Below are 26,218 nucleotides of genomic sequence, written 5' to 3' on the forward strand. Positions count from 1 at the left end.
TTTGGGATCTAGGTTCGGTTTTTGGGATCTAAGTTCGTTTTGAACTATAAACCTTTCCTTCAGTTTCCAAGTGTTCTACAGGTAGCAATTGTATAGGCTTTGGGTTCGCTGCCGTGTGGCAAATTTTCTGGTGCACAAGGAGATGACTGAGATGACTGAGGCTGGATTATATAAACAACTAAGAAGATGTATCGATTTACTGGTTGGTTTTAAAGGAACAAGCCATCCACACAGGTCTCCAGGTAGACAGAGCAGAAACCTGGCCGAGGCACAAAAATTTAAATTCGTTATGACTTCAGAGAGCAGTTAGACTTTTCTACAAGGCTTTCAGGCACAAACAGACTTTTCTTGACTAGCCACTAGGTTGGATTCTCTCTCTCGCACCGGATTCCACCCACACCAGCCTGCCCTTTCCCCAGACTCAGTCTGAATTGTACAAGGTCGGCTCATCACCAGAGACAGGCCTAAGGATTGAGCACTCTCTTCTCTCCCAGAGATAGAGCTAAACCGCTCTGCCACACTACCAGGCAAAGCGACCCTTCACTCCGGGCGAAAACGCACGGTCGCTTTAGCCTCCTTTATTCCCTGTTTCAGGCAGGATTTAGCCAGGATCAAACGCACGTTGGGTGAAACGCATGCGTTCGATCCTGGCTGAATCCTGGCTGAAACAGGGAATGTGTGTATGTTAAGTGCCATCAAGTCGCTTCCGACTCATGGCGACCCTATGAATGGAAGTCCTCCAAAATGTCCTATCTTTGACAGCCTTGCTCAGATCTTGCAAATTGAAGGCTGTGGCTTCCTTTATTGAGTCAATCTATCTCTTGTTGGGTCTTCCTCTTTTCCTGCTGCCCTCAACTTTTCCTAGCATGACTGTCTTTTCCAGTGAAATGGGGAATAAAGGAGGCTAAAGCGACCGTGCGTTTTCGCCCTCTGTCTGCTCTTTTTCCTGAGCCAGAACTGAGCGGTCACTGCTCTCTGCCTGAGACAGAACTCAACTCCCCCTTCTCGTGTGTTCCCTCTTACGTATCCCCCTTCTCGAAGGCGACTGGATGCTGGAGCATGGGCTCATCTGAGTGGCTGATTTTCCCTTCAGGGACAGGACAGTGTCCTTTCCATCACACCCTCCACAATCTAATTCAAACAGTCACGGATGTGTTTACTTTGTGTCTCATTTTTGGCACCCACAGAGCAGCCTCAGTACTGAGCTGGCGTTTTTTTTTCTACTCAGAAAGGCCACCTCATCACTGCAGAAGAACAAGCTGAATTGCTCGGCGAAGCAACACTCACAGCCTCTTAATGCAGAGCCAAAGGGACAATCAGTCTTCCCGATGTGGTTGGTATTATAAATGTTTTCCTAGCCAAGCAAGACTATGTTTGGAGAACCCCGGCAGGGCACATATTATTGTGCATATGTGGCTTCCACATAGCTGAGAGTGTGAAGCACCCCCCCTGCAGGGCTGGTCGGGGGGGTGGGGAGGCCTGGAGAGGGTCGGGCCTGGAGAGGGTCAACTGTCTGGCCTGGACAGGGTCAGGGCCTGAGGCGCCTCTTCAGCCTCAGACCAGTCCGAGGGAGAGTCTGAGCTTTCCTCTCCCTCAGAGGCTACCCGGGTGGCTCTATGCTCAGCCAGCCTGGGTCACAGCCTGCTTCCTCCCCGGCTACAGCTCTCCTCTGGCCTTTTATACTCTTCAGGCCAGAGAAGCTCCGCCCCTTCCACCCTCTGCCCTACCCCCGGACGTCCATGAAAGGAGCTCTCCTTCCCCGTTGCATTACTTCCCTTCCTAGCCAGCCGTGCAGCTCACACCTGCCCCACCCTTGCTCGCCCGCAGCTCAGCTGTTTGTCAGGGCTGGGAGCTTCGGGCGTGGGTGGCGACTTCCTCCGTGCGTCCTGGCGCGGTTGCTGGGCTGCGGCCGGCTTTCCTTCCGTCGGCTCCTGCAGGGAGAGAGGGGAGACGGGCTTTGATTGGGCTGGGGCTGCTGGCGCTGTGCCTGCCATGCCCCACAGACTCCTGCCCGCAGGTAGGTGCCTCCGCTTGTGGGAGTCCGGCGGAACCCCTCAGCGAGGGACAGAGAGAATGTGTAAAAGTAATCCAAAAGACCCATGTTCATATTACATCTAGCGTTTTCCCCTCAAACTTGTGCAAATTTTACTGCTTAATTCAGTCACTGTGAAACTGCTAAAAGAATTAAGACACATACAGTCTGCAGAAGATTAGGCTATAATCTTTCTCCATGATCTGCTAATGTTTTATCTGCAGTGAGCTTTTACGCGGTGCTAATGTTTTATCTGTAGGGAGTTTTTACATGGGGGACATTAAAAATGTCACCATTCTCACCTGCAGTCTGCAGTGTGTCAAGAGACAGAACATCCACGTATGAATGAAACTAATGGACCAAGAGATTACACGTAGCGTTTGGTCTGCAGTTGTGCGAGGAATGGAAGGCGAAGGCAAATAAATGAAAACAACACAGGCAAGGGACTAGGAACACAAAATTAAGAAGGGGAGAGAAGGTGGAAGAAGAGAGAGAGGAAAGAGGTACACTGGTATTGGGAAACAGAACTGAAGGAGAAAGGGGAAGGAGAGGGGAAGGGAGGAATAAGAGCTGTGGGATATTTACTTGTGGCTGACTGTTTATGTTGCTACCGCAAAAAGAGGGGTTGTTGAGAGTTTCATCCAGCAAGCAATTGGGACTAACTTGTCTAGGGGCTTCTGCCTGGCTCTCCCTCCTTGGCTCCTGCTGCAGATTCCCTGAACCAGTAAGGCATGAAATGAAAAGCTGGTAATTCCACAGTAACATCTCCCCCTTTCCCCTTCAATGTCTGACACAGAGTGTGAATTTTTTTGTGATTCTGGACAAAATGGTACATTGGATGGAGGCCCAAACAATACTATTGCAAAATGAGCAACCCTCACAACAGTCCGATTGAAATTATACTTTGAACGAGCATCTATCTATAAAAGCCAACATATTGTGAAAGGAGCAGCTCTTTCAAACACCCCAGAGATACATTCAAAGAGTGAAGGAGTTCCAAAAGTTTGGGCCCTACAGGGATGAGGGAGTGGGAGGAGCAACAGGCACTGAGGCAGGTCAAGGGGTTTGTGGGACTGGCGAAACTGTTTGCTCATGCTTAAAAGAAGAAATCATTGAGTTACAGAAAGTATTCTTAAGTTAAGCTACGTCTCTATTTTTCTTCCCAGAATCACTCGACCAGCAGAAGAGAAAGCAGCAAAAAAAGACAAAATGCCACCTGTCAGAAAGAAGTTTATTGAGATCCTGGAAAAGGCAATGGAAGAGGGTGAAAAGATGACTCGAGAGGAGATGCTGTTTACTTATGATGGGGTGATGTACCCTACTGCTCTTTGCAGTCTGGAGGTCTTCAAGGCTCTCGAGTCCTTCAAAGCAAGGAGTGATGATGTCATGCTGGCTGGATATTGTAAATCTGGTGAGTATAATTTGTTTTGTATAAAAAGAATTAGCATGTTGTATTAGGCTTGATTTAATTGGCTGGTGGAGATAATTTAGAAGGTTTTTTAAAAAATAATAATAATAGTGGCAGTAATTCTGGAGAGGACCAAATACAACAGAAACTGACAATAGTGTGGGGAAAACTGTCTGTATAACTGGCTCTATATACCTGTATATAGTCTGTATACCTGGAACTAGCGTTGTAATTGTTTAAGGTGGGAAAATTTGTGGTTCTCACTTTCACCTTTTGCATCCATACTACATAGCCATACTCTATAACTGAATTTTTTTGGTTTTTAACATTGCCAGTTCCATCCTAAGCAAAGTCACAGTCCATTGAAATCAATGAGCATAGAAGGGCATAAGTCTGCTTAGGATGGCACTGCATAAAATGGTGAAGTATAACTGAGAAGGCTTTAGTGGGGCTGTAAGGGCTTCCAGGTATATTATCTTCCAAAATTTATCCTGTGCTGTTGTCCAGTTCTCCTTTATTCCAGTGTAACTACGAGAATCTCTAAAATTCATTTCTAGATCAGATCTTGCACTGTTTGCCATAGTATCCACTCCTAGTCTTCTAGATCTACCCCCCCCACACACACACACACATGAACGTTACAGCTATGCATACTTGGGGGGGGGGGACTGGTCACTAGGACAAAAGCTAATCTGAGATATCCAAAGGGCAAATTCCTTCTCCCTCAATATGGGCAAACTTCACTCCTCCCAAAACATTGTCAAAAGGGAGGCTTTTGCAGTATGTGAACAGAACTGAGAATTCAGAGGTGATTATTGAGTTCAGCCCTATACTGTTTATACAGATTTTTTTAAATAAATGTTTTATTAAAATTTTCAAAATATACAAACAAACATACAATTACACATACATTCACACACAATTTATACTCCTTCGGGGAGTCTGTTTCAACATACATCTCAAAAATCTCCTGCATTAGCATTATAATCTAAATTCCATCTATTCTAACTGTTTTTTGTGGTCTAAATTTTACTTCTAATAATCCATCCCTTTTGTTTAACATAATCCAAATAGCCTTCCCATTTTCGTTGAAATTCTTCAGTCGTCTTCTGTTTCATTAGACTGGTCAATCTGGCCATCACCGCAAATTCATCCATTTTCTGTTGCCACCTTTCCACCTTTGTTTATACAGATTGATTGTTGAGGTATAAGTATCTGCCTGTTGCCTGACGAGCTCTGGTAGATCTGTCTGGACAAGGGTTGACATCTCTGGCTTGTGAAATTCCCGAAGATTTTGGGGTGGTAGTTGGGAGGGAGCACAGTGGGACAGTGAAACCACAGAGTCTATACCCCAAAGATGCCATTCCCTCCAGGAGAACTGATCTTTGTAGTCTGGAGATAAGTTGTATTTCCAGGAGAACTCCATGCCTCACATGGAAGTCGGCAGCCCTAAGAATCAGTTCACGAAAGATGGATGCCATGCTGATTAAGAGATGCCAATGGTCTGGTAGGGCTGTCACCTCTCTCAGGCTCCCGCATGTGAGGGTGTGACAGTTGATTCAGTGGGTCAGTTTGCTCAGGCTGACTTTTGCCCCAGTGACCAATGCCCCCATTATCAGCTTCTATGGGCTTCCTTGCTACTTTATTGGAATATGCAGAGACATAAGAAGCTGCTAGAACTGCTGTGAAAAAGAAAAAACAAACTCTCCAAAGTCTATCAGTCAATAACCAACTAAACCACAGATAACTTTGCACAATTGTTCTTAATTATTAATTATTCCATCTTAGCATAGCTAATACACACTCCTCTGATTGCACTCTATGGAAAGCTTGGGAATCAACTGTATAGGCATGATAACACTGGGACTATGTACTAGAACAGATTTAGAGAACAATCAAACAAAAAGGTACTTTTTGTTCAACACATGCATATCATTATGACAAAACATAGTGCAAGGGTTTTTAACAAGTCACAATTTAAGTGACAATGTTGCAAGTCCAAAGTTTGCAGCTGATATGACAGGGGCAGAGTAACATTCAAGCTACTCAAGATTGCTCTTTGAAAAAATAACAGGAAAATTAAAGCTCTAGAGTTGCAAAGACGGACTTAAAACGTTTCAGCAGAATGTTGATCATATAGACACATCAGCCAACTCCAGCACTTTCTAAAGGAGGGTTTCCTCTTTTTTATTTTGATACTTTTAAAATTAAAATACATCAAAAGTAAGCAAAAATAACCACCTTTTATCCCCTCCCACTCCATTAAAAAAACAACCCTTTCCCCAGGATATTCATTTATAGTATCTGTACATCTAAATAATTTATCTGTGGTTATCTTTTGTTTGTACAATGACATAATTTGTATCACAGATGCACACTGATAAAAGGAAAAGAAAGCAAAAGAGGATACATATTCACACACAAAAAACGAGGATGTGCACATGGATACACACACATAACCCACTCACCCAAAGAGAAGAAACTGGAAGATCAAGAGAAAATCCCAGTAGCCAATAAATTGGCCTATAGATGCAGAATAAGGAGAGCTCGCAGGTCAAAACCCCATTCCAAACCCATTTGCAGTGTGGGCGATTGGTGGGATGCAGAAGAGTCAGGCACCCCTCTTGTTTTGCGCACCCCTGAGTTTATGACTCACACTAATACTGCCACAAGGGGGGGCCATCTCGCTGCTTACCCCACCAGTCCCCAATAGAGTCCATGCCATAGGTTCCCCTGAAAGCATTGTGGCCCACATCCATGAGAGACCTTGCCAGCCCAAACAAGAAAGGTAGCTGTACCAGGCTCCTCAATCTGGATGACGCCAACAGGCACTCTATGCCTCTTTCAGTGCCTCTGACAAGCTCCATACCAGGACATGCCAGCCAAATCAGCAAAGTGGCCACACCAGGCCCAAATGCAACGCGGCTGAACTGCAGTCTGTCCATGCCTCTGGCAAGTGCATCTGCCATGATCTTCTTTGCACATCCCTGAACTTATGGGCAAGGCCACCCCGGCTCCAAGCCCTGAGCTGTCATTATGGCTTATGCTCCTCCTTTCCAAGCTTTTTTTTTAGTGCTTGAGGGAGGTAAGCTATGTCCAATCCCCCAAGGCCACACACACAAAGAGAAGATAAGAGAGAATCTTAGCAGCCAATAAAGATATAATTGTGTGTGTGTGTGTGTGTGTGTGTGTGTGTGTGTGTGTAAATTGCCATCAAGTTGCAGCCGACTGATGGCGACCCCTTTTGGGGGTTTTCATGGCAAGAGACTAACAGAGGTGGTTTGCCAGTGCCTTCCTCTGCACAGCAACCCTGGTATTCCTTGGTGGTCTCCCATCCAAAAACTAACCAGGGCTGACCCTGCTTAGCTTCTGAATGCTTAATCAAAGCAGTCCAAAGATGGATCCCAAGTTTTGCACGTATATGTGTGTGTGAGAGAAAAATGTGTATAACTTTTTTTCTTTTGTAAGCCAATCTGTTTCTTAGAAGCCAAAGTTATGGATTCTACCACCCATTCTGAATTTTGGTGGTAGCAGAAGTTTGTTTTTCATGATTGTATTACTGGATGTTTGGGAATAAGTGTTGCTTGCTAGAACAAAGTTTAATGACAGGCAATCAATGCCCATCCTACTAAAATATATCCAGTTATTCAGAGCTGAGCAACTAGGGTTGCCAGATCCCTCTTTGCCACCAATATCCATCTTGGAACCTTTGCCAACTTGATTGTATCCAGCTGGGAACCTTTGAGAGTTGTCCTAGGAAGGGATTGGAATTTGTAACATGAGATACAAAATGAATATGAAGAGGGACTGATGAAGAACTAGAAACGGCCCGGCCGTCTTCCTCTTCCTCCCTGACAAGGGGAGCACACCAGAATATCGGTTCTTGTAGGCTATCCGGGCTGTGTGACCGTGGTCATGGTATTTTCTTTCCTGATGTTTCACCAGCAGCTGTGGTAAGCATCTTCAGAGGAGTAACACTGAGACACTGTCCTTCAGTGTTACTCCTCTGAAGATGCCTGCCACAGCTGCTGGTGAAACATCAGGAAAGAAAATACCAAGACCACGGTCACACAGCCCGGATAGCCTACAAGAACCGATGAACTCTGACCGTGAAAGCCTTCGACAATATTTTACACCAGAACATATTCAATAGAAAAGTCTCTGACCTGCACTTGTAAAACAAGAGGATTTGAGAGAGTGTCAGACATGGGACTTTCATAATTACATTTATTGTATCTTATTGTTTGTACATAGTTGATTTAAATTTTGCTTTTTGGCATGCAATACATTTTTGCATTTTGTTATACTCCTTGTGCATATTGGTTTCTGTGTATGATCTTGATACGCACGGACGTGTACCTGGAGACTGGCCATCCTATGAGCAACACATGATGCTGGAGATCCATGATCAGATCTGCACATGTGTATTTCAGCTGCAAAAAAGCACCTGGGGGAGGACACAATATGGATTGGGCCGTGGCACTGAGGAGCAGGATGTGTTGTTTGGTTCCCCCTGCACTATTATCATCATTGGAAATAACCGTCTTGGACTGCTCTAAGCACTGGGGGGCAGGACCGGATCCACATTTTTTTTTGAAGGGGGGCAAAAGTTCAAACTTACACCCTTCATGTATTATATACTTCTAAAATAAAACCTGTGTGCCACCCGGGGCAGGCACCCCCTTGGTCCCCCTAGATCCAGCCCTGCTGGGAGGGAAGGAGGACATACCCGTAGGGTTGCCAGGTGCCTCTCCGCTATTGGTGGGAGATTTTTGGGGAGGAGCCTGAGGAGGGAGGGGTTTGGGAGGGGAGGGACTTAAATGCCATACAGTCCAATGGCCAAAGCGGCCATTTTCTCCAGGTGAACTGATCTCTATCGGCTGGAGATCAGTTGTAATAGGAAATTATGAGACTATTGTGATGTAAGTATAATATTTATTTATTTATTACAAATGAATTGTTTTAAATGATTTTGTAAGAAACAGCAATTATTGGATATATTTATTGTAATGTGTAGGAAGGACTGATGAAGATTCGAACTTTTTGACTTCGAAACCATCGTATCCTCTTGATGAACTCGTATCCATTGACATCCTCACGTCTGCATACATCTGCTTCTGTGATAAAAAGACAAAAATAGAAGAATTGTGAATTGATGTGTACTTACCTTGTCTTATCACTGATTTTTTGCATTATACACAATTTATATGTGTGAATGGTCATTGAGACTACTATTGTGAATTAAGTGTATAGCTGCAATATATTTTGCCATTTTCTAATATTATTCGCTCCTGTACTGAGTTTCTTATCCTCCCGATAATTGTACAGAAGTGTCGTTTTCCCTCTCCCATTACCTGGAGGTTGGCAACCCTACATATCCGTGTTGTGCCTGTTCTCTCCTGGAGCTCAAAGCAGCTTAGGGAGGTAATTTCTAAGAAACAGGCAGGGGTGAAAAGTTACCCCCCCCTTCCCAAGTGCAGCATTCCTCATCTACATTAAGGCCCCTCATGGCTGCTTTTTACAGCTGTAGTCCATGTATTGAGATTTCTGATTTCATGTGTGGTTTGGCCTGAAGTCTGTGAAAGCTAAAAAGCAAAAAGAGTTCAATTAATTAATTTGCTTCTTGCCAAGAATTTCCTAGGATCTTAAGGACCATTATTCACAAGTGAGCCCTGACCTGGATAGCCCAGGATAGCTCAATCTTGTTAGATCTTGGAAGCTAAGCAGGGCCAGCCCTGGTCAGTATTTGGATGGGAGATCACCAAGGAAGTCTAGGTTTGCTAGGCAGAGGCAGGCAATGGCAAACCACCTCTGTTGATCTCTTGACTTGAAAACCCTATGAGTTGGCTGCTACTTGGAACATCCTTCCTTCCGGCTGCCTTCCCTCTTTTCCTGTTTTTGCATTCTTTTTCTAACTTTCATGAGGGCAAGATGGGCTCTCAGAATCGGTCCACTTTCTAGTTAGAAAGCTTGTTAGAATGCCTGTTGGGCCTTTCCCACTGCGGTAAAGATTTGTTTAACAATTTAAAAAACTCAATTATTCATTCATTCATTCATCTCTACACCACCTTGGGTTTATTTAACAATTTAAAAAAATTCAATTATTCATTCATTCATTCATTCATCTCTACACCACCTTTCTCCCAAATGGGCCCCGAAATTGGCTTATACCATTGTCCTCTCCTACATTTTACCCTCACACGAGCCACTCAAAACCAGAATTTCTTGAAACATACTGACCCTTTTGTCACTAATAAGCAGGTTCTTCAAGTATCTTTAAAGGTCATCAGCTCAACAATGTTCCATTTCCAGTTTTTTTTTCTTCATTTTGTTTTTCCAGGTACTAACTGGGTTGGCCAGATAGTTACAGATTTAGTAATAACATCTGCAAAGAAACATGAACCGCACAAGTTGAATGAAGAACTGCTGCTGGCAGAGTTTCCCTATCTTGAAATTGGAGATACTGAAAAATATAAGGTTAGCACTGAATAGTTTGCAAAGATTTTAAAGACTGTAAAACAAAACGGTTATACAAACCCTGTATAACCCTGTCTTTCATTCATTCTCTTCCCCTTGCTCCTTATTACTTCCTTAGAAGTGTTTCCATATCACTATTGTACTTAATTTGGTGAGGCCAACTATCATAGAATGATTCTCAATGGACTGATTGAGTTGTTATGGCTCACAGTTCTAGCTTGCAAGCATCTATGGCTTGCATTAACTGGAGTTTGGTCAGTATAGATGACACAGAAAACTACAATTAATTACAAACCAGAAAATTCAGAGAGAGAATTGGTAAGCATGGGAAGAAAGAAGAAAGCATGTTGGAGCCCAAGGTGGTGGTGGTGGTAGTAGTAATAATAATAATAATAACAACAACAACAACTTTTATTTATATCTCACCCTCCCCTGGCAATGCCAGGAGGCCAGGTCTACTAGCTTCTGTGGCTTAAAAAACATTGGTAGACCTGGTCTCTGAGTCTGGACTCAGAGCCCAGGTCTACCAATGTTTTTTAAGCCACAGAATCTTTAATTAATTTGCTTCTCACTTTGGCTCTGACATATATACATAGGGATGCCAACCTCCAGGTAATAGCTGGAGATTTCCTGCTTTTATAACTGATCTCCAGCCGATAGAGATCAGTTCACCTGGAGAAAATGGCCGCTTTGGCAATTGGACTTTATGGCATTGAAGACCTTCCCCTCCCCAAACCCTGCCCTCCTCATGCTCCGCCCCCAAAACCTCCTACCGGTGGCAAAGAGGGACATGGCAACCCTATATATACGTATGAATGTGTAAAGCCATCTGTAAGATTCACCAAAAAAATTTCAATCTGGTAGAACTTTTTAGTAGTGATGGCACAACAGATGATTCCCATCTCCTCAGCTAACTAGAACTTTTAAAAGAAAACATTTGGAAGCTTTTAGTGAGCCATCCATAACCTTTAAATATTGTGATAGAAAGCAAATGTTTACCCCCAAAGTATTAAGGTTTGCCATCTAGAAAGAAACGTATTAATTGACAAGTTGAAGGAGTTAAAAAGAATTTTCAAAAGGTAGGATTAAAGGCCCATATTGCCTAATCAGTGTTGCCAGCGGCAGACAGCCAAAGGGACATTGTGAACAAAGAGTAAAGAAAAGTCTGTGCTTTCTCTAATCGATTGTTTGCTTTTCATATTCTGCCTATTTATTTTGGCTCTTAAAGAGGATGAACACCTATCCCTCAAGAAGAGTTATGTTTACTCACCTCCGTGCCGATAAGCTTCCAACATCTGTCTTTGAGAATAAAGCCAAAGTAAGTGACCCTTGTATTACATTTTGTAGTAATTCAAATCGTTGCTAATACTTTCAGTGGTCAATTCACATGGCCCATGACCAATAAATCATCATCATAAACCCCCCCACAAAGCCAGGTTTGCAACCATCATCATTACATCATGACACACAATGATGACCGAGTGGCTGCCACAATTGTTTATAACCATTTATTGTCCAGTTACTATCTGAAGCTGGATATATCAATGTGTGTGTGTGTAAAGTGCCATCAAGTCACACCCGACTTATGGCGACTCCTTATGGGGTTTTCAAGGCAAGAGACTAACAGAGGTGGTTTGCCAGTACCTTTGTTGGGTATAGGAAGCGAGTTTCCTGCTATAGATTCCTGCTGGAGAAATCTAGCAAGTTTGTAGGTAACTAACAATGTAGAAAGGATTTCTTATTTTATGTATCCCAGTATGTATCCCTTTTTTATGTATCCCTATCCTATTAGTAAAGTTTTTGATTATTTTAAACAGAAAGTATCAGTCTGTTTTGTTCTGTGCAATTTTATCTGACTCATGCAAACTCAAACCAGAATCCATCGCCTCAATTCACAACAGCCTTCCTCTGCACAGCAACCCTGGACTTCCTTGGTGGTCTCCCATCCAAATACTAACCAGGGCTGACCCTGCTTAGCTTCTGAGATCTGATGAGATCAGGCTAGCCTGGGCCATCCAGGTCAGGGCGGATATATCAAAACATCTAATGTATCTAATTTTCAACATGGACTGTGTATACATAAATCCAGAGCCTGGAGCCATGGACAGACGGGACAGACCCCGCTACAGACTTAAGGGGAGGGGAAAAAACAGTTCTGCAGAAAAATCTGAAATCTAAAAAATGTGTTGAGGGGGATTAAACCCTCCAACATGACTGAAGTAGCACCTATAGTTTTAAGAAATGAATGTCCTCAATGGTCTTTGCTAAGCCACCAGAACAGCTTTCCAAGCCTTATTCTTATCAGTAAAAGGCAGAGGGAAGGGCAGGCCATTTTCCAGAGCAGTTTCGGCCTTTGAGGCAGGACTTATGGGGTTAGGTTTGGCAGCAAATTCTTGGAGACTTGGGAATTAAACCTGAAGAGGGAGGAAGTTTGGAGAATGGAGGAACCTCAGCAGGGTACAATACCATAAAGTCACCTTGGGTAGCCAGCCTCCAAATGGTAGCTGGAGATCTCCCGCTCTTACAACGGATCTCCAGGTGACGGAGATCAGTTCACCTGGAGAAAATGGCCACTTTCGAATGTGGACTCCATGGTATTATACCCATTTAAGTCCCTCCCCTCTCCAAACTCCACCCTCCTAAGGCTCAGCCCCCAAAATCTCCAGGTATTTCCCAACCTATCAACCCTTCCACCCTCCATAGCAGCCATTTTCCTATCTCCTTCCCACCTAACAGCCAACCTACCTTTATCTGCCTTGAGCTTTCCCTCTCCCCGCCCCCACCCCAGCAGCCTCAGCCTAGGAAGACTGGGATCCAGTTGTGTGGTGCCAGTCACTGGGCCTCAAGTACTTGTGGGGGGCACTTCACTTTCCCTATCCCCCATTATTTCCTCTGTCCCTCCTCCTGGCAACCCCATATCCTCTCCCCTTTCCCTGCCTCATTCTCTCCTTCTCAGCCATTCCCAAACCCACTTTTATCTACCTCCCATCTTCAGCTATATTGATTATTTATTTACTTCATTTCTACCCCACCTATCTCCACTGTGGGTACTAAAGCCGTGAGTACTAAAGCACCTTACATTATTCTCCTCTCCTTATTTTTGTTCACTCCACAACCCTGTGAGGCAGGTTAAACTGAAAATATGTGACTGGTTCAAAATCACCCAGTGAGCTTCCACAGCAAGGTGGGAAATTGAACATGGGTCTCCCAGAACCTACTTTGAAGCTCTAACTGCTATATTGCACTGACTTTCATAGGATGGCTGCTATTGGCTGCTATTAAACAGTAGCAAGCAGCTAGGTCTAGTTGAGTAATACAAATTAGGTGGCATCAACGCACCTGGAGATTGCTTCCAGGCCTAGGGATGCCAACCTCCAGGTGGGATGCCAACCTCCAGGTGGGACCTGGAGATCTCCCAGAATTACAATTAAACTCCAGAGGACAGATATTTTTCCCTCTAAAGAAAATGATTTGGCTGGGGCCTCTTCCCTCCCCAAAACCTGTCCTCCTCGGATTCTACCACAAAACCTCCAGGAATTTCCCAACCTGGACCCTAATCAGGCCTGGCCCCAATGAGTCCTTCCTCAAATGCCAAAATAGACCTGGGAAGGACTCTGCCCCTGCCCCTGCCTTTTACTGAGAGAACTAACCATTGGAACTTTGTGGATGCCTAGCAATAGCTGCTGAAGGAATCTGTTGCTTAAAGCTACAAGTATTTCTTTTATCATTTTCAGGTTTTTAATGTGTGTGTGTATATATATATTTCATCATAAGCAAGTGCAAACAGAAGATTCAGATGTCACTCATAATTCCTCTGCCAGTATGTTCTTGTAATATGTACAACTGCCTTTAAGGGCTTGGGCATATATTTGTCGGTATAGAATTCCCATAGGATTCAGTGTCAGTACCAGCACTGGGGTAAGGTAAGGGGATGTTTCTCCTTTTAGACTTAGTGCTGACTTTCCTATCTAACTTCTATATTGCTGCTGCTGCAGCAATGACCATTGGTATAGTGTAGCTGCCATCACAAAAAAATAGTGAGATTGGGGATTCAGAGGCAGGGTGGGTCTTGCAAATCAGCCACCATTGGGCTTTTATTCTAATATGAGAGGCTCATCCATCATCAGCAATGCAGTTGAATTCTATGCATTACTTAGAAGTAAGTCACACTGAATCTAATGTGATTTACTCCCAGAGAAGACAGTAAAAGGACTGGGGAAAATGTGTTGTTTGGGATAAAGTCAATAGGATCTCATATAGACAACCATGGTTCCATCCTTTCTCACACTTTATTTCAATGTCATTTATTTATTTGTTTTTTAGATTCTGCTGCTGCTCCGGAATCCAAAAGATGTAGCTGCTTCTTTTTTCCATTTTTCAAACAATTTTTCTCCGTATCCCCCTTACGACAACTTCAACGACTACTTCCGAGCTTTAATGGAAGGACAAAGTAGAAATTCTTTTTTCTATCCATGTTTAACACACATGCACACACATATACATATATAAACAGTCCAAACAGATCATCCTTGTTGGTTCTTGTAGGTTATCCGGGCTGTGTAACCGTGGTCTTGGTATTTTCTTTCCTGACGTTTCGCCAGCAGCTGTGGCAGGCATCTTCAGAGGAGTAACACTGAAGGACAGTGTCTGTCCTTCAGTGTTACTCCTCTGAAGATGCCTGCCACAGCTGCTGGTGAAACGTCAGGAAAGAAAATACCAAGACCACGGTTACACAGCCCGGATAACCTACAAGAACCAATGAACTCTGACCGTGAAAGCCTTCGACAATAGATCATCCTTGTGGTCAACTAATGTTGAATGAAAAGAAAATGGGCAGTGTTTCAATGAACAAATGTGTGGCTGTCTCATAAACATCTTAGGGGAAGAGGGGAGAAAGTATATTGACTAGAATTATTCTAGAGATAGATAGATTCTGATTCAGCAGTTCCTTGGAGATGCCCATATCTTCTTTGCTGATGCTCACTTTTTCCAATTAAAGGGACCAAGAGAAATTAATTGGAGAGACTGCTTAAGCTCTGCATAAGAACTGGCCAATGCCCAGGACTCCAGTTCATGGGCAAGGAAGCTTGAGATGTTAATGACGCAGCTCTTGAGCAAAATGGACTGAACTTTTTTCTCTTTTTACTCATAACAAGGCACTGCCAGGGCATCTAAAGGGCTGGCCCTAATATTCAGTCTGCACTGACTTTTTGTAGTTATTCTAGATGAAATGTGTATTTCTAAATGAAATGTGGATTCTTCAAAATTCTGATATGTAGGACAGATGGGTTTTTAAATGAAAACTAAATGGAAGCACTGGAGGTATAGATCCATGTTTTCGGTCCTCTCTAGCATAATGGAAAAACATGCTCTCCGCAGTTGCAAAAGAGCCCAGTTAATATTGTCTACCGTTTGCCTCAGAAAGTCAGGCTGTTCCTGGGATTCTCCCATCCTCATCAGTTGCAGCGTAGGATTTCCTTGACTCAGTAAAGGAAGTCACAGCCCGCAATATGCAAGACCTGAGCAAGGCTGTCAAAGATAGGACATTTTGGAGGACATTGATTCATAGGATCACCATGAGTCGGAAGAGACTTGACAGCACTTAATGCACAACACACACATTCTTCCTTGGGGAAATGTGACATCCCATATATTAGCAAAGGAATAAATGAAGAAATGATGCTAAACAAGGCCTTTCCACACTAGGATACACAGAGTGGTAGATGCATCTATGGTGACTTTCTTTCTTTTTAATTTTTTTAAATTAAACAACATAAGACAAAACTTAACATAATCAAATTACTCCTTGAATAATAATCCTCTACACGCAGCCCCGTGGTGCAGAGTGGTAAGCTGCAGTACTGCAGTCAAAAGCTCTGCTCATGACCTGAGTTCGATCCCGACAAAAGTCGGTTTCAGGTAGCTGGCTCGAGGTTGACTCAGCCTTCCATCCTTCCGAGATCAGTAAAATGAGTACCCAGCTTGCTGGGGGTAAAGGGAAGATGACTGGGGAAGGCACTGGCAAACCATCCTGTAAACACAGTCTGCCTAGTAAACATCGGGATGTGACATCACCCCATGGGTCAGGAATGACCCGGCACTTGTACAGGGGGCCTTTACCTTTTTACACACAGTGTGGCTGCAAAAATAAATAAATAAGTAAATAAATAAATAAATAAATAAATAGGAAAAAGAAAAACATTAAACAATATAAATTTTTGCAATATATGTCCCATTCTTCATAAAAAAGTATGTCCATTTCTAACTTTCTAATTACATAGTAATTAAGTAAATTACCACATTTATTCCAGCCGATTCCTTCACATACTATTGAGAATCACAAGCTTGGTCTGTTCTTCAGGTTTAATTCTGTTCCAAAACTACTCTACAGGCTATGATTTCACAATACTTTACATATTCTCTTCCAGAAATGTTTTATAACAGGGCAGGTTCACCATATGTGGTAGAATGAATCTTTATCATGAAGGCATTAGCAACATTGGTCAGATACATTATCATACACTTTCCTAAATTAACAGGGGTATAATGCCACTGTTAATTTCTGACCATTTTGCTGTCTTCTATGAGTCCCTCTCCTGCTTCATTTTGTGCTCCTGGCCCAAATTTTCTGACAATATATGATTCTGCGTTGTTTCCTACTTTTGCATTCCGGTCATCTATGATTATCAGCACATCTTGTTTAGGTGTGTGATGAATTTCTTACTGGACACTTGCATAAAAGCTTTCCATTTCTTTCACATCATCATGTGTAGTTGGGGCAAAAACTTGAATGATAGTTATGATGATAGGCTTTCCATGAAGTGCGATTGATATTATTAGGTCAGATTTTGCATTATAGCCTGTGAATTGCATGTGCTACATCTCACCTTACAATTACAGCAGCTCTTTTCTTCTGCTCCATTTCTTGTTTGTCATTCCCAGAGTGAAAAATTTAGTAATTTTCTCACTGAAAATGTCCTAATCCAGTCCACTTTAGTTCACTCACTTTCAAGATTGCAAAATTTAAACATTCAATTTCTTGTTTCACAATTTCCCACTTACCTCGTTTCATACTTCTCACATTCCATGTTCCTATTACATATGTCAAACTGTTGGGTTAGACTTTCCTTTTGCATCCATTCATGTTAACAACTGAACATCTTCTAAGCTTTAGTCCAGTTGCATAATTAAGAATAGTGGCATTCATAGTTGTCCTCAGCTCTTCCCCAGGAGCTGATTGAGTGCTCTCCCACCAGGGGGTTTCATCTTCTAGCATTATATCTGTTTTGTTTTGGATTGTCTCATCATAGGGTTTTTGAGGTAAGAGATGATCAGAAGTGGTTACCATTGCCTTCTTCTGTGCAATGCTAACTAGGGTTAGGTGAAGTGGTACTGCCATTGTCTATGAAAGATGCTCCTCCATTGTCATTTTCCATTATTGCTGCTGCCCCATAGTTACCCTTTAGGATTTGTCCACCTCTATCATCATTGGAGCCCTGACCTGGATGGCCCAGGCTAGCCTGATCTCGTCAGATCTCAGAAGCTAAGCAGGGTCAGCCCTGGTTAGTATTTGGATGGGAGACCACCAAGGAATACCAGGGTTGCTGTGCGGAGGAAGGCACTGGCAAACCACCTCTGTTAGTCTCTTGCCATGAAAACCCCAAAAAGGGGTCGCCATGAGTTGGCTGCGACTTGACGGCACTTTACACACACACACACACCCCACCACCATCATCATCATTGGAACCATCTGTTCTCTTCTACGCATGTGGCCATTGATTGCTGAACGGGGTAGATGCATCCTAATCTGATGACGCAGCTGTGACCATTCCTCCTTGAGTGACTCTGCTAGGAGTTTTGCCTCTTGACAGTGTCTAAACTCCTTACAATATTGCTCTCAGCTTCGCTGACTCACACAAACCCCCTCACCACATTAAGCTGTGCATCCAAGCTCATAAGGGGTGAGAAGTCGATTATAAGTAACAACCTGAATTTCTTCCATATAGAATAGATAGAGAACCTTGCAAGGCTTTGTTTAGCAATTTTTGTATATTATCTGTAGCTTCTCCCCAGAGCCAAACATTTAGTGTTACGGTTGAACCCATTTGTTCTAGATACCATATCCTCTTGTACTGAGAACCTCTAAAGAAATGATGCTACGCAAGGCCTTCCCACACTGGGGTGCACAGAATGGTAGATGCATCCATGGTGGCTTACAGTGCAATCCTATGCAGAATTACTCCAGTCTAAGCCAGTTGAAAAGAATGGGCTTAGACTGGAGTAACTGTCTTTAGAATTGCACTGTACGTTTTTCAAGGAGGGTTTCAGCCCCTTGTGACACACTAATTGGGAATCACTAGCCTATACAATCCAGTTAATGCAAATTCAGTAGACAGTCACAATCAGTTGTGTTACTTATAGACTGGTAACTAGCCTGATCTCGTCAGATCTCAGAAGCTAAGCAGGATCAGCCCTGGTTAGTATTTGGATGGGAGACCACCAAGGAATACCAGGGTTGCTGTGCAAAGGAAGGCACTGGCAAACCACCTCTGTTAGTCTCTTGCCATGAAAAACCCCCCAAAAGGGGTCACCATAAGTCGGCTGCGACTTGAAGGCATTTTACACACACACACACAATGCAAAAATGAATTATTATAGCTAGGCAGTCTAAATACTTAGCAATATTGTTGTTGGTTGGTTCTTGTAGGTTATCTGGGCTGTGTAACCGTGGTCTTGGTATTTTCTTTCCTGACGTTTCGCAAGCAGCTGTGGCAGGCAGCTTCAGAGGAGTAACACTGAAGGACAGTGTCTCTTCTTCAGTGTCTGTCCTTCAGTGTTACTCCTCTGAAGATGCCTGCCACAGCTGCTGGCGAAAAGTCAGGAAAGAAAATACCAAGACCACAGTTACACAGCCCAGATAACCTACAAGAACCAATGAACTCTGACCATAAAAGCCTTCGACAATATTGTTGTTGGGTTTTTTTTAACTCATATATTTGTCCCTAGTTTAATTATAATTCTGCAAGATGAGAAGATATTTGGCAATGAAGAATTTAGGGTGAAACAGATAATTTCAAGCAACTCCTAAAAATGAGGAACAGGTAACATTTAGGAGGAAATATTACATCCCCCCCGCAAGAGCACCATCATAAATTGTGACTCACAGTTTAACAGTTTTTGCTGTGCTTCGCCATGCTGTTTGGGAGATGGGTAAGTCTGGAACTGTTGTGAAGATATTGAATGTTTAAAAGCCTGTACTGGTCTTGTTCTAACCACTGCTTCATGCTTTCTGATTTCCACTAGTGCCCTGGGGAAGCTACATTGAATATCTTTGTGTGTGGAGCAAGTATATTGATAAAGAGAATGTCATGGCAGTAACGTATGAAGAAATTAAAGAGGTAGGGTTAGTACAGTTTATAGATGCCAAGCTGGATCCACCAGAGTGTTTATGTGGATAGAAGGGTTTCTGCCTGTGGAGCACAGCTGTCTTGGCTCCTGCCTTTTACTGCTGCCCCAAATGCTCCCTGATATGTTCCTGGGCATCCCCTGCTGCCAGAAAGAGCATTTCAGGGTCACTTTGAGCTGCAGAAGAAGGGGGAGGTAAGAAAGTCATGCTCCACAAGCAGAAATCCTGCTGCCTACAGAAATGCTCTGGTGGATCCAAGTTACCATGATGTTCAGGCAACGTTTGCTACAATTATACTAATTAAATGGGACTTGATAAAGTTCAGCAGGGCCTGTAAGACCAAGATGTTCTGCCAGCCTATGGTTGAGGGCAGCAATGGTTTATAGTATGGCTAGTCTCCCTTCCCTCCCCTTTTGGCCTGTTTTCATCTTATCAATTATATTGGGGGGTCCTGATTGTCTAGGGTTGCCAACCTCCAGGTACTAGCTGGAGGTCTGCTATTACATCTCATCTCCAGTTGATAGAGATCAGTTCACCTGGAGAAAATGGCCACTTTGGCAATTGGACTCAATGGCATTGAAGCCTCTCCCTTCCCCAAACCCCGCCCTCCTCAGGCTTTGCCCCAAACACCTCCCACCAATGGCGAAGAGGGACCTGGCAACCCTACTCTGTTCACAGAGACAGCATGGAGCAGGTGAAAAAAACAGCTTTGCCCTCATCCAATCTGGCAACCACCTCCAATCCTGCTCAGACCTATTAAAGATACCAGCTAATCCCATACTGCCCCATTCTCCCTGAGACTCAAGGTGCATCAAGACAGGGCAAGAAAATGACCTTGGGCTTGTGGTAGTGAGCTTGCTGACAATATTGACTGATTATACTGTAGTGATTATAAAAAGGCAAATTATAATCACTATAGTGTAGCAATTATAAAAAGGCAAATTCTGTTCTAGGGATCATCAGGAAAGGGGCTGAGAATAAAACTGCCTGTTTAGCAAAGCCCTTATTCAAGTTGGTGGTATAAACTCATACAGCGTACAATTCTGGTCACCACATCTCAAAAAAGACATTGAAGAGCTGGGAGGAAAATGCCAAAAAGGGCAACCAAAATGATTATAGGGTTGCATCATCTGCCCAACAAGGCAAAACTAAAGCGTTTGGGGCTTTCTGGTTTACAAAAAATGGTAGCTGAGTGTTGACATACAAAATGGTCTACAAAAATTTTGCATGGTGGAGATGGACTGGATAGAGAGAAAAGTTTCCCCCCCTCTTCCATAATGCTAGATGGTCATATACTAGGGAGCAGTCCGCAGGCAAGGGCTGTTGAAGGTGGGCCCTGCTTGTGAGCTTCCCTCTAGCATCTAACTGGTCACTATTAGGAAAAGGATGCTAGACTAGATGGACTGTTGTTCTGATCCACATGGCTACACTTATGTTCTTACATTCAAGATACCTAAAAGTACGCCTCTCTGCTTTGGTCAAACTGCAGCGTCGTCAAACTACGCTAATCAGCACAGCAGTTGCAAATGAAGCCAACAAGTTCTGCATCATCACCTTGCCTAAGCAAGCCAGATTTTCCTTTTGTTGGAATATAAATTTACATGACATAGCTTACTTCAACGAACGCATAAAATGTTTATAAATATTGCTTTTCTTTTCTTATTGCAGAACACAGCTAGGGAAGCCAAAAAGATAGCCGAATTCGTAGGCCTGAACCTAGATGACGAAGATATTCATGGTGTTGCAGAAAGGAGCACTTTCAAGGCTATGAAGGATAATTCCAAAACCACTCATGGTGAATTTGGAGATGTCCTGTTCCGTAAAGGTAATGTTCTGAAAGTGCCACTGAGACAACTGGGAAATCTCCAATCCTGTTTTTATCAAATCAATATCTCAATTTATTGTCGAAGGCTTTCACGGTCAGAGTTCATCGGTTCTTGTAGGCTATCCGGGCTGTGTGACTGTGGTCTTGGTATTTTCTTTCCTGACGTTTCACCCGTAGCTGTGGCAGGCATCTTCAGAGGAGTGTTACTCCTCTGAAGATGCCTGCCACTGCTGCGGGCGAAACATCAGGAAAGAAAATACCACGACCACAGTCCCACAGCCCGGACAGCCTACAAGAACCGATGAATATCTCAATTCTTCTCCTAGGTTGGGCAAATCAACGAGGACTATTAATTAGAAACCTGAATCAATGGCTTTTGAACATTTTTAATTGCCTAAAAATCAAGGATTCAGTCAAAATCAGAGAAGACACTACAAAGCTGTCCAGCTGAGTATGTGTGTGTGTGTGTTGTGTATTTTATGCAGTATATACCAAAGGAATACAACATTTTCAAAGAATGAGAAGAAATTGAAAAGGTCACTGAGACAGAGGGAGTATGTAGCTTATTGTTAGGACCTGTTCTTTGTTTCCATACAGTGCCATTACGGACTGTGTGTTTTTATTGTTGATAATGACGATTTTTTCTTAAAGTAGACGAGTATGTTATTATAAATAAATCTAATTCTCAACGTGGCCCCATTTGTGGGTACTTAGGTCTGTGTATGAGGGACAGGTGGAAAGAATGGACATTTCCCCACATGCTCAGGGGACCTACCCTCAGTCCAAAATGGACAGGGAGGATTAAACCTCCCAAGAGGCACTTCCCTGTGCTTGCACAGAATCACCACTGCATCTCATCAGCTGTGACAATGTGTGAGGGGGAGGTAGGGTTGCTGGCTCCAGGTTGGGAAATACCTGGAGATTTTTGGGGCGGAGCCTGAGGAGGGTGGGGTTTGGGGAGGGACTTCAATGCCATAGGGTCCAATTGCCAAAGCGGCCATTTTCTCCAGGTGAACTGATCTCTATCAGCTGGAGATCAGTTGTAATAGCAGGAGATCTCCAGCTAGTACCCGGAGGTTGGCAACCCTAGGGGGAGACTGCAGCAGCGCCACACATAGGAAGGGAGAGCTGTTGCCAGGTCTGCCATCTCTGCCTCTCTGGTGGTGATGCTGTGGGAGGGGGGAGGAAGAAAGGTTGTTGCCACCACCACCAAGCCCACCATTGCTGCAGGGAGGGGGGATTGCTGCTGTCACCTGGCCTGACATCGCTGCCTTTCCAGCAGTGGTGCTGTGCACAGGGGAGAAGGAGCAGAAAGCAGTAGTTCGGCAGGGAAGCAAGAGAGATGGGGAATGGAGAAGAGGAGAGAGAGTGCTTGTGTGAGAGTGGCAGAAGGTGTTGGGGGAGGGGGAATGAGAGAAAGATTGACAGTAGGTAGAAGAAGAAGAAGAGTTGGTTTTTATATGCCGACTTTCTCTACCGCTTAAGGGAGACTCAAACCAGCTTACAATCACCTTCCCTTCCCCTCCCCACAACAGACACCCTGTGAGATGGGTGAGGCTGAGAGAGCATGACTTGCCCGTGGTTCACCAGATTAGCCTCCGCCGCTCACGTGGAGGAGTGGGGAATCAAACCCGGCTCTCCAGATCAGAGTCCACTGCTCCAAACCACCACTTTTAACCACTACACCAAGCTGGTGTATTGGGGAAGGAGAAAGTGTGAGAGAGAAAGAGTAGCCATTGAGGGGAGATAGAAAGAGTTACAGTAAGTGTTGGGGGGAAGGAAAAAGAGAGTCAGATGGAAAGAGAAAGTGAGAGAAGAGGGCAGAGGGGAAGAAGCAAACAAAGGCCGGGGAATAAGATGACTGCTCCTGCAAGTTTCTTGTGAGTCCCTGCTTGTATATCTATTTCTCATGGATTTTTAAATTCAGATAACCATAAACGGATAACACAGATCTTTCTATCAACCTGAAAAAAGCCCTAGGTTTGTGTGTGTGTGTGTGGGGGGGGAATGGAGCAGCTTAAAAAAAAACACCAAAATGATAGAAGCAGCCCCTGTTGCTTTAAGAAATGCCTTCTCAGTGGCAATTGTGAGGGTTGCTAAGCAACTACAACTGTATTGCTAGCTTTCAAGCCTCGGTTTCTGTCCATAAAAGACAGGGGGTAGGACCCTTTCCAGGGCTTTTCTGGCCTTTGAGGCCAGGCATGGCTGCAACCATTGGTGACTTGATATAATGTGACTTGCATGACTCACTGAGGACTGGATGCTTGCTACTGTTCAACAGCAGCCACCCCACAAAAGCAAGTGTGATGCAATGGTTAGAATTTCAGACTAGGATCTGGAGTACCAGGTTTGTATCCCCACTCTTCTGTGGAAGCTTACTGGATAAACTTTCTCCAGTTAAGCTACCTTGCAGAGTTGTTGTGATAATGAATTGGAGGAGAGGAGAATGATGTAAGCTTCTTTGAGTCCACATTGTGGGGAAAAGTGGGATATAAATGAGGTAAATAAATAAGAAATAGAGCTGAAGATGGGGGGCAGATAAAAGGTAGGTTAGTTGGTGGGTGGGAAGGAGAGAAGGAAGCAGAGAAAAGTGAGAATATGGGGGCTGTGTGGCAGGTTATAGAGGGGAAAGTGAGGTGCCCCCCCCATAAGTCCTTGCAGGTTCCCTGCCACACAGCTGGGCCAAGCTCAGATGGTACTGCGTAACTTGGCCAGAGTTTTTGGGGGAGAGGCTGCCAACAGGAGGGAAGGAAAGGTGAAGACAGAAAGGCAGTTAAAGGTAGGTTGGTTGGATAGGGGGTGGGAAGGAGAGAAGAAGGCAGGAACAGGCTAAGAGGGATTTCAGATAAGGGAAAGATTAAATAGTGGGGAAGGAGAAAATGAGATGCCCCCTGCAAGTTTTTGCTGCCCCCCCACTTGTTTATATATAATGCTGATTTATTGATGCCTAAATAATATTGAAAAATGCATATAGTTTTGAGAGGAAATCCAACATAAATCAGGAACAAGACTGAACTGGGGCAATTCCAATCAAGCAAGCAACCCTATGAAATTCAATACCATCTCTAATGTGCACCTGTTTTAAGGATGTTTGAACCCTGTCACTTTATTATTGTCATTATTATTGGTATTATTTATTGTCTTTATGTTGGCATTGCATGCTTGGGTCAGTTATCAGCAAAAGCATATCTGAGGCGTTTGTAGTGCAGTTTGTACAATCAGTTATTGCCTTCTTCACAGAGCCAAGGATAATACGGTAGACTTGATGGGGACACTTTGTAGTAACAAATTCATGACTCTCAAATCAGATGGATAAATTCATAAATATTCAGTCACCTTAATATATTTCCTTGATTTTCAGGCGGTGTAAGTGACTGGAAGACACTTTTCAATGAAGAAAACAATCAGGAAATGGACACAATATTTAAAGAGCGTTTAGGAGGAACCAAAGTGGGGGAAAAGATAAAGTACGACATTTACTGCAAGCCTTGAAGATCGAGGAAGACCCACAGCATCTTGGAGGGAACTCAGAAATGATCATACGTTGTCTCAGAAGGCAGCAAGAGCTAGACCTTCTTGGAATGCATTTAATAATAATAATTTCTGTGTGAAAGGGCAGTAGAAACTATATCTACCTTTTCCTATTAAAACTTCCAGCATGATTCAGCTATACATATATACTGAGACTGTCATTCTATATTCTTTCAGAAATACAATGTAGGTGACACTTTCATTTGATTAGTCTCTTGCATATATGCAAGCCTTAGAATTAAAGGTAGACTATAGCAACAGACACACAGGCATATGCATATCTGTAGTTAAAACAACTGTTAAAGTAGATTTCAAGCAAAAACATTTTAGGCACTGCAAATAGATATTGTTTCTGACCAGCATGTTGTAACACTATTCACAAAATTCCAGAAGTTGAAATTTTGATTTGCTGCCATATTATTAGGCCTGCTGAACTATGTAAAGAACCAATCGATAAAATAAATAAATGTTTCCAAAATTTGCTTTCCTTGTTTTGTATCTCCACCTGCTGGACAACTGAACCATCTCCAGCCAGCATGTGCCAAGCGTTACTACTTCACTATATAATCCAGAGTCGAAAATATCCTACCTCATCAACATTGCTTTGCTTCCCAGTCTCTAGTATAATACATGTACAAAATATTTTATAAATCAACTGTGTGTCCAGCTGTCTGAAGAAATTTGATCCCCACACCTTATGAAAGATAGCCAGAAGTAAAGTTTGGGTTACCCTTCTCAGATGAGAAACTATGGGGAAAGAAGTACTCGGATCTGCTGGCATCATGGCTGTCTGAAGGAAACAGTTTAGAAACCTTTCTGTCTTTGCCTCTGCAATATGCTGTATAGCTGGCAACATTATTTCAAACAATAAAACATCACAAGCACCAGTGCTCTTTTATTTATTGGTACCCAGTATCTATAAATTGACTCAGTTGGTTTTATTTATTTCCTTACCCTTTTTTATTTATTTTTAATAACAATTGTCAGAAACTCTGCCACATGTTCGGAAACAACAGGTGCCGTGTCTGCTAATAAAAATGTGATGCCATCATATGCTGGATTTTTTAAGGGCATAATGTGAGGGTTAATTAGTTCTAGACGTTGTTTATAACACAGGAGGCAATATAGAAGAATGTGCTCTACTGATTCTGCTATATTATAACGCCCATGCGCTTTGCTGTCATTTCAGCATTCTGTTGAGCCGCTCACATGTTATTAACATATTCGAAGTGTTAATTAATTGCATCACAGTAATCAGACTGTTAAAATATGCTTGGTAATGATTTCATTTCTAGTCAATAGGTAGAAACTTATTCTGCTATGAAGATTGCTCTGGTTTGTTTGTATATTTGCTTGTTATTTATTTAAGTGATTTATTTAGGTGATTTATTGGTCATTTGCACCCTGCCTCTCCAGAATCACCTTGAGGGGGCTAAAGAGATAAAAGAAGGAAGGATTTCATTGGAGGAATATGGTGGTCCTGGGGTGTTTCAAGCTATATCCTCTGGTGATTCAGGCCATACCAATAAAAAGTAAAGT

The 26,218-nt window shown here is 43.2% G+C and overlaps 1 protein-coding gene across 1 annotated transcript; it reads left to right on the forward strand.

Moving 5' to 3' along the window:
• The first annotated feature begins 3,236 nt into the window (after nt 1-3,236).
• LOC130481217 (sulfotransferase 6B1-like) lies at nt 3,237-24,665 on the forward strand. The gene is made up of 7 exons (XM_056853966.1): nt 3,237-3,443; nt 9,781-9,917; nt 11,146-11,235; nt 14,241-14,367; nt 19,221-19,315; nt 20,992-21,148; nt 24,510-24,665. The coding sequence occupies exons 1-7, from the start codon at nt 3,242-3,244 to the stop codon at nt 24,638-24,640; spliced, it is 939 nt and encodes a 312-aa protein (XP_056709944.1). The 5' UTR covers nt 3,237-3,241; the 3' UTR covers nt 24,641-24,665.
• Nucleotides 24,666-26,218: the final 1,553 nt, after the last annotated feature.

Source organism: Euleptes europaea, chromosome 7 (genome assembly GCF_029931775.1).
Source record: "Euleptes europaea isolate rEulEur1 chromosome 7, rEulEur1.hap1, whole genome shotgun sequence".
Lineage (NCBI taxonomy): Eukaryota > Metazoa > Chordata > Lepidosauria > Squamata > Sphaerodactylidae > Euleptes > Euleptes europaea.